Consider the following 8,963-nt stretch of genomic DNA (forward strand, 5'->3'; position numbering starts at 1 on the left):
AGCTACAGGGGATATGTTATGAAGCAGCAGTAACCAAGTGACTGGGACACAACTGAGATGCTGTAGTCATCTAAAAGGGTTATCTGGGAGGAGTCTGAACCCAGAGAATAGGATCCCAAGTACGAGAGCTTTCCAACTTACCCTTAGCGAGCAGACAATATAAAGTAAACTCATAACTCATGCAGGTATATTTCATTGGGGAAAATTTGTAAGAATGTGCTTGAATTTGGAAATTCCCCAAGGGGAACTGGATGCCTAATTCCAGTCAATTTTATGGAGACTGGGATGTCAAAATCTCCTAGACAGCTTTGAAAATCCCAGTCCTCATGAAAAGGGAATGTAAATCAAAAAGTCCATCTCAACTTTTCCCAGACATCACGGTGGCTGGTTTCCTGTAAGATATTCACTACCCACTCTCAAGCCCGGTGGTGTCATTCAGATTTAATTCATGCCATGAAATTTCCTTCTTCCATGCTGCTCACTCTTGTTATCCCGGCAGGTATGGTTTCATGTAGCCCTGTATACATGGCTGAGGGCAATCACAGCATGGTGACCCAGTTCATCCTCCTGGGGTTGACGGATCGTGAGGAGCTGCAAATACCCCTCTTTGCGGTGTTTCTGGTGATCTATATTCTTACGCTGGTGGGGAATCTCGGGATGATTGTGTTGATCAGGGTTGATCCCCGACTCCACACCCCCATGTACTTCTTCCTCAGTAACCTGTCTGTCATTGACCTCTGCTACTCCACAGTCTTTGCTCCGAGGATGCTGGTGAATTTCTTAGTGGGGAGTAAAAGCATTTCTTACTCTGCCTGCATTGCCCAACACTTCTCCTTCGTTGTGTTTGTGACCACAGAAGGGTTTCTGCTGGCCGTGATGGCATGTGACCGCTATGTAGCCATCTGTAACCCTCTGCTCTACACTGCTGTTATGTCTAAGAGAGTCTGTTTTCGTCTAGTGGCCGGCTCATATGTAGGGGGGCTCGTGAACTCACTGACCCACACATGTGGCTTGCTGAGGTTGTCATTCTGCGGGCCCAACGTCATCAATCATTACTTTTGTGACACTAACCCATTGCTGAAGCTCGCCTGCTCTGATAACCGCATCAATGAGATTTTGGTCATAATGTTCTCTGGGGTTCTTGCTACATCCACCCTCCTGATTATCATCATCTCTTATCTGTTCATCTTCTTCTCTATCCTGAGGATCCGCTTCGCCGCGGGCAGGCGGAAAGCCTTCTCCACCTGTGCCTCTCATCTGACAGCTGTCACCATGCTCTATGGACCTGTGAGCTTAAGCCACATACAACCCAGTTCCACCTACTCGCTGGAACAGGAGAAAATCTCTGCTGTGTTTTATACCCTGGTGGTCCCCATGCTGAACCCCCTTATTTACAGCCTGAGGAACAAGGAGATTAAGGATGCTCTTAAGAGGGTGGTAGACTGGAAAAACATTCTCAGCTAATTTGTTCACCATGACAATTCCAGTCAATGAGAAGAACAATTGGAAGAAGGAGAGGAGTATCGTCTATGTCACTGCCTTCATTTGTGTATCTCAAATGTTGTACAGGAATTAAATGAAACTCATAGATCTGATGTAGCATGTGGAAATTACGTTTTACGATTGCTTGACAGGAACAATGTTACCTAATGTCCTGTCATTATGTGGCTGTTGCAACAGACACCCTTCCTTGTTTCTTGACCATTAATCTATTTGAAATGCTGCCCTGAAAGGTTATCTGAGATTTAAAATAAAATAAAACTTGCCTCTAACTTTAATTTCTTAATGTGTTGCTCTAATTAATACTCTGTATGTAACTTGCACTATGAGAATTCAATACTTTTGCTCTCTTTAGTGTCTGGGCCTCATAAGGGCTTTGTGAGCCTGACACAATTAATCTCTATCCCCTTTATAACAGCCCTTAACGTACTTGAAGACTGTTATTAGGTCCCTCCTCACTCGTCTTGTCTCAAAACAAGACATGCCCAATTTTTTTAAACCTTTCCTAATAAATCAGATTTTGCAAACCCCTTTTGTCATTTTTGTTGTTCCCCTCTGGACTCTCTCCTATTTGCCCACATCTTTTCTAAAGTGTCACGCCCAAACCTAGATACAGAACTTCAACTGCAGCCTCACCAGTGCCAAGTACAGCCAAACAGTTACTGCCCTGGTCTTACATACAACACTCGTGGTAATACACCCCAGGCAGCCTTTTTCACAACTGCATCTCATTGTTGGCTGATACTCAACTTGTGATCCGCTTGAACTCTCAGATCCATCTCAGCTGTGCTTCTCCCTAACCGGTTATTCCCCACATTGTATTTGTGCATTTGATTTTTCCTTCTAGAGTGAAGTACTTTGCACTTGTCTTTATATTGATCACATCTATACTCAGACCAGTCCTATATACATCTATTCTCAACAGTGTTATCATATATAACTAGGCTTGGAAGCAATAGACTTTTCTCAAAAAAATGTTGGTAAATGTTGATTTCACCACAAGCACACAAACCAATGAAAAAAATATTGCCATCAATAATTGAAATGTACAGCTAGGCAAGAGTAAGAAAAATTGCAGCTTGAGAATGTACTAGAGTTTGATTTAAGGATATTTATTTTGACATGTGATGTTGACAATTTGTGTTTTAACAGTTATAAAGCTTTAACTTTTTGAATCTCAGTGTTGGCTGTCATTAAAAAAGTTATGTCTGACCTCCCATTGCCTGATCCCACATAATTTCCTGCGACTGTAAAGTTTTGAACATTTAAAACAAAAAGACTTAAAAATAAACATTGATATTATCAATTAAAATTATAAAAATTATTTTAAAATATAAAATTCTGAACAAGGCTCTCTGTACTTTTTATACAGCTTTATTCTCAATCATCTTTCTGTCACCTTATTCTGTTCTCTATCTGTACCTCTTGTCTCTTATTTTAAGCTTACATCACAAGCTCCTTTGGCCAGAGGTTGACTTTTTGTTATATGTTTGTACAGCACCTAACAGAAGGGGGTTGGGATTAAGCCTAATTCTAATGAATTAATTAAGTACTATCAATAATAATGCTCATGTAATGTTACTCCCACCAATGCCGTATATTTCAGAGGGGTAGCTGGGTTAGTCTGTTTCAGCAAAGACAATGAGGAGTCCTGTGGCACCTTAAAGACTAACAAATTTATTTGGGCAGAAGCTATCGTGGGCTATAACCCACTTCTGGGTTCCAGCTCATGATAGCTTATGCCCAAATACATTTGTTAGTCTTTAAGGTGCCACAGGACTCCTCGTTATCAATGCCATATAGTGATTTTATAGGTTTACTAACAGCAATGCTATAAATTGATCGTATATTTTCAGGACTAGACGGGACAATGAGATCATTTAGTCCGACTGTATAACTCAGGTCACACTTTGATACAGTTACCCTCTGTATTAAGCCCATTAACTTGTGTTTTATTAAGTGTGTCTTCCAGAGAGCCATCGGGTCTTGATTTCACAGCATCTCTAGCTGGAGAATCCACCACTTCCCATGGTAGTTCATTCCAGCGGTTAACCACCCTCACTGTTGAAAATGTGAGCCTCATGACTAAATTGAATTGGGATAGTTTTACTCTGAGCAAGATGACATATTGTTCAGTAGAACTGGGGGTGGGGGGAAATTGGGCTAAAATACTTGTTTTTTCTGAGCAACGCAGATTTGGGATCGCTGAAATATTTTATGAATTTGTATCAAATGAGCTGAATTGTTTTGCTTTGAACTAAAACCTCAGAAAAATCAAAAAGGTCTAAATAGTTTAAGTTTCCCATTTAAAAGACTGTTTCAAAATTTACTTTCATTTTATTGAAAAATATAACAATTGGAAAAACAGCAACTGATCAAACAAAAAAATTTCATTCAACTTGTCAGTCAGCCAAAAATTTGGAAAAAAAAAATCAATTTGGTTCAATCAGAAACTAAATTTTTCATTTATGTTTCAGAAGAGCCAGCAAACCAAGAAGTCAGGTATTCACACAGCTCTTTTGATCATACATTTTGTTTCTCATCATTGCTATCTACTGATTAGCCCTATTCTCACCAGTGATACAATTCTACTGCTTTAGGGCTGGTCAACATGGGAAACTGACTCTACAGGTACCTAATGTAACTCCCTATGTGGCCACTTTTCTTTTTCCGGTTTAGTTTAATCCAGTGGATTAAGAGGGTCCATACCAGGAGCTATTCCAGAAAAGCTCTAGTGCCTTATATTCACCTATTACCTTGCTCAGGAATAACTTCCCAGTGCAGACAAGCCCCTGTTCTCACCAACACTGATTTGGATCTGTCCTTTCACCCCTCCATGCAGAGGTGGGACACTGAACAGCAAGGTTTATCAGTGGAGAAATGGATTTATTTGATGTTTTTCACATCCCGAAGACAGCAATACAATTTTGCAAACATTCTGGTGTAGCTGAATCCGCATTTTTCTCTGAAAAAAAGTTTCAGCCAAAGAATTTTACCCAGCTGTCGTTAGGATCCTTTCTACCCATGGAAATGCCTTACATTTAAGCTCTGCTAGGTAGACTTGAGCCAAGGGATAATAGGGTTTAGCCCATGGTGAGTAGTAGTGAGAGGACAGAAACCACAGAAGAACACTCAGATGCAGCTTCCTCCAGGATTCAAGAGTTGACCCGCTACCCAACCCCATTCTTGGGGGCTCTTTTTTATCTTGTATTAATACAGTTTCAATGAAAAATATCAGAGCACTATATTGGATCAATGCTACCGTAGAAAGGTGATTTTATCTTTCTCAGCTGATAAATGTCTACCTTCTTGACACCTTAACATCAGAAAAAAAAAACTTTAAATAAATCTTCAGCTAGTACAAGTCCTTCTGCACTAGTGTGATTCTGTGGTCACAAAGTTTGCCATGGAATTCACCCTGTTGCTTCCAGAATGGTGGCCCAGAATCTCCACTTTCATAAAATAGGCCTCAGGTGTCCAGCCCTTTGTGGAATTGACCTTCAATGCATAGCCAATGCAGTGCCATCTGCTTGTGTCTGCTGGCTGCCTAAAACAATAGGTCTGAGAAGTATTAACAGTCCCATTCATCTTAATCAGAGCTCTGGGGTCTCCTTGTGTGTGGGGTTTCCCCTTCCAGGATGCCATAGAGCAGCCAGGCACTTCACATTTTGTTTTCTGTCACCTTGCCCAGCTAGTACAAGGAGGAGTTAATTGGACCAGGCAGCCTGAGTTGCTCCAGGTAGGAGGGAGCCTGGGCCCATGTCCAACTTGCAGCTAGGGAGCATAGGGAATGACAAGTACATTGCGGCGGCTCAGGCCGAGGGGAGTCAGAATGCGTGTGAAGGATCCGCTCTTGGTCCTTTCTTGGCTCCTGTTTAATTGTACGTTTGGGGTTCAGGGCAAACCCATTTCTCTCGCTGCATGCACAGCACAGGTTTCCTTTGTCTGTAACTTTCTGACCAAGGAAGCTTTGCCTGGTGGTGGTAATGGCATCTGATCACTTCCTAGCCCTCGGTAGCCCCTTGCTCTAGAGCCTCGTCACGTCAACGAGACTGTTTGTGTTACTAGTGGTTGCTTCCTACATATGTGGCTTTGTGAACGCAGTTCTTCGGACTCCATTTATAATTTACCCTGCCCTTCTGTGACTCCAATGTCATCCACCATTTCTTCTGTGACATCCCCCCAATCCTTAAGCTGTCCTGCTCTGACACCCACAATGCTAACACGGTGCATTTCACCTTGTCCACTATAGTGGTCATGACTACGATTCTCATTGTACTATTCTCCTACATGTACATCCTCATTGCCATTCTGAAGATCCACTCTGCCAAGGGCAGACGCAAAACCTTCTCCACCTGCGCCTCCCACCTGATGGCCATAACAATTTTCTACGGGACTGTGATCTTCATGTATTTACAACCCAGTTCCGACTACACCACAGACCCAGACAAGATCATCTCTGTGTTTTATATACTCATAATTACCATGCTGGATCCCCTGATCTACAGCTTGAGGAACAAGGAGATGAAGGACACCTTTAGAAGGATGATAAACAGGAAGGTTTGTTCTCAGTTAATATAATTATTGGGATTTGTGCTTATCAATAAACAAGTGATGAATTAATAGTGAATTCTCTGTGTCATAGCTCTGATTTCTTTGTTTTAACTGTATTCTGTGGCTTGTTCGGAAAAAAAAGGAATCCAAGGCTGTTAATCTTGGAAATTCAGTTTCCCATGTTCAGGAATGACTGCGAGGCTGCAAAGAATACAGACGCTCCCTGACTTTTGCAAGTATTCTGTTCCAGAATGCCTCGTATACCTCGAGTTTTGCGTAAGTTGGAAACGTATCTCTGACCATTACACGCAAAAAAAAACCCCCAAAGAAACTCCTATTTCTAGTTTAAGGAACTTTTTCCATAATCTCGGATTTGCGTAACTCGGGGAGAGTCTGTGCACTATTGTAAGGGAGCATTTGTCACAGTTCCCCTCTGACTCCCTTTGCTGGATATGCACCGACTTGTGTTGAGGGGAATCCCATCTTGGATCCCCAGTTGTTTTAAGGTGCCAGAGATTGAATGGAGCCAGTCACTGCTGCAGGCTTGGGGTTCCTAGGCACGCAATCAGGGTGCAGGCCCTCTGCCTAGCGCCCTTTCTGGTGAGCTAGAACCTGCTATCTAGCTGCCTAGTCCCTGGGCTCAGGGATGACTTTGCAGACTCTGCCATAGCTTAAACACCCCCGTCCTAGAATGCCACCAAACAGTGTGAGCCTTCTGGGTTACAGCTGAACTCTCCCATAGGGCCACACAGTATGTGTAAAGAATATAACACACAGAGAGAGACACTCTGAACAGGAATCTAACACGGCAGAGCTAACACTTCACCAGTAAAGCACAAGCTCATTTAGAAAAGGACACACATCCTAACTTCAATTGGCCTCACTAGCTCATCCTTTCCTTGGGAGTCCCCTTGTGTATACATCTATGTTCAGAAAGACTGCTCCTCTCCCTCCTCATCTAGCTCCTACACGCAGCTCCTCTCAGTTCGAGCTGGTCAAACATGGCCAGGTAGAGCCCAAATTGAGCAGCTTTTGCCCTTTTATAACCATCTTACTCTCTGTCAGGTGACCTCATGATCAGCCTCTGCGGATGGCCAGATACCCCTACCAGGCAACCACTGCTTCCCCGTCCCCCCTCCCCCGCCCGCATCAACAGAAAGTTTAGATGGGAAATTTTCAACCAGCCCCAGCCAGGAACAGATCCAAAGCTCATTGAAGCCAATGAAAAGACTCCGATTGACTTCAGTCAATATTTGGCTCAGTCTGCAGGAGTTTAAGTGGGGATATTCAAAAGGCACCAAACTCCCATTGCAGGGAGTTGTCCAGGGAACTGGATGTCTAACTGCTCATTGAAAATGTGCATTTGCTCACGGGCAGTTGTTGATTGCACTATGGGGTTCCAATCCTGGACCGGTAGTAAAGTGTTGAAAGGAAAATAGCATTGGTAGCCAAATGAGTTTGGCCCACACACGTATTGCCAGTTTAAGAACATCACGATGTTAATCAATAGAGTAACTTTGATGTCTTTTTATGTTATGGCACTATAGCTTCATTCCATTTTGCACATATATGGAAAAATCATAAGTAGTATTCCTAGGAGCACAAGAAGTGGATTTAAGTGATTGATGATTCAGAGAAAACTTCCCTGGACTAACCAGAGCATATGAATATTCAAATGTCAGTGTGTGAGCAAGCTTGCTAGTGCTATGAATATTGATAGCCCCATTACACTAGTACTTCATAATGGGTACTAGTACATCACAATCGTACATCTTTATAAATTGATTGGACTACGTGTATCCTTTATCTGTCCCCACATCATACTCGCAAGTCAATGGAGTTACTTCTGGGATGAATCTGTCTCAGGGTTTACAAAGTCCAAAGAAAGCCAAACAAAGCAGACTCTTGATATAACTTCATGATCACCAGAGAAACTCTTTCATAGATTGGAGAGAAGATAAAGAAGTAAATTGAAGCACTCCCATAAAAATGTCCAGGACTGAGATCTATGGTGCTGAACTAATATGCACTGGAGAGACTCCATTGAGTCCAAAGGTCAATGGCTCTGGTCCTTAATGAATGACAAGGGGGCTGGTATAGTTTTTTCAGATTGATTTGAATGAGAAGGGGCAGCTATTTTTTTTATACACAGCTGTTCTCTGGGAGAAGGTGCCACTGTACAAATTGTCTTGGCAAATTGTCTTAACTTCCGTTACACTACAAATAGGTTTACTTATTCATTACTCTGGCAGAGCAAGTGTTAATATTGACATTATTTCTGTATCATGACTCATATGTTGTTTTCCTAACCATTCCCAATATGTTTGCTTGCCTAATTAGATAATGAAAGAATTGCTCAAAAAACAATGTTTTAATGAGGCCCACAGCAGCTTATTATAATTCATAATAATGGATGCCATCTACATAGTTCTCCAAACTTTGGAGAATTATGTCAATATGAACATTACTGGCATAACCAGTGCTGGACAATAGCATTTACTCTTTCCCTTTTTTTCTCCTTTCAATATCTTCGCTTTCGGGCCAAATTCATCTCTGGCATCATTCTTTTATGCCAGGGCTATATTTGGCCCATTGTGTCCAAAGCCATGATAAATCAAACCAGGTCACTGCGGGCGTGAGTCTATGATCCTTGCTCACATTGACTAGCACTTACTCATAGCAGGAGCCCCAATGAGATCAAGTTCTACTCAGTGCAAGTAAAGCAAGATCGGCTTAGGTTCCAAATAAACAAAAAATTTTAATGTGCACAAGACAGACAAGAAGGGGCTTTATCCCATACATAGCAACATGTTAGAGCATCTCGAAACTATAGGCTCGATTCGGATGTCCTTACACTGAATAGCCCATTACTGTGAGAGTGGTCTCATGGACTCCCACCTGCTGAAAAA

At 42.1% G+C, this 8,963-nt stretch overlaps 1 protein-coding gene and 1 pseudogene across 1 annotated transcript; both read left to right on the forward strand.

Annotated features, from left to right (window-relative positions):
* Positions 1-525: 525 nt before the first annotated feature.
* Positions 526-1,464, forward strand: LOC141989856 (olfactory receptor 5J3-like). The gene has a single exon (XM_074956777.1). It carries the CDS (start codon positions 526-528, stop codon positions 1,462-1,464), a length of 939 nt encoding a protein of 312 aa, XP_074812878.1.
* A 3,868-nt stretch (positions 1,465-5,332) lies between these two features.
* LOC141989051 (olfactory receptor 5AP2-like) lies at positions 5,333-6,081 on the forward strand (annotated as a pseudogene).
* The last annotated feature ends 2,882 nt before the right edge of the window (positions 6,082-8,963 follow it).

Source organism: Natator depressus, chromosome 6 (assembly GCF_965152275.1).
Source record: "Natator depressus isolate rNatDep1 chromosome 6, rNatDep2.hap1, whole genome shotgun sequence".
Classification (NCBI taxonomy): Eukaryota; Metazoa; Chordata; order Testudines; family Cheloniidae; genus Natator; species Natator depressus.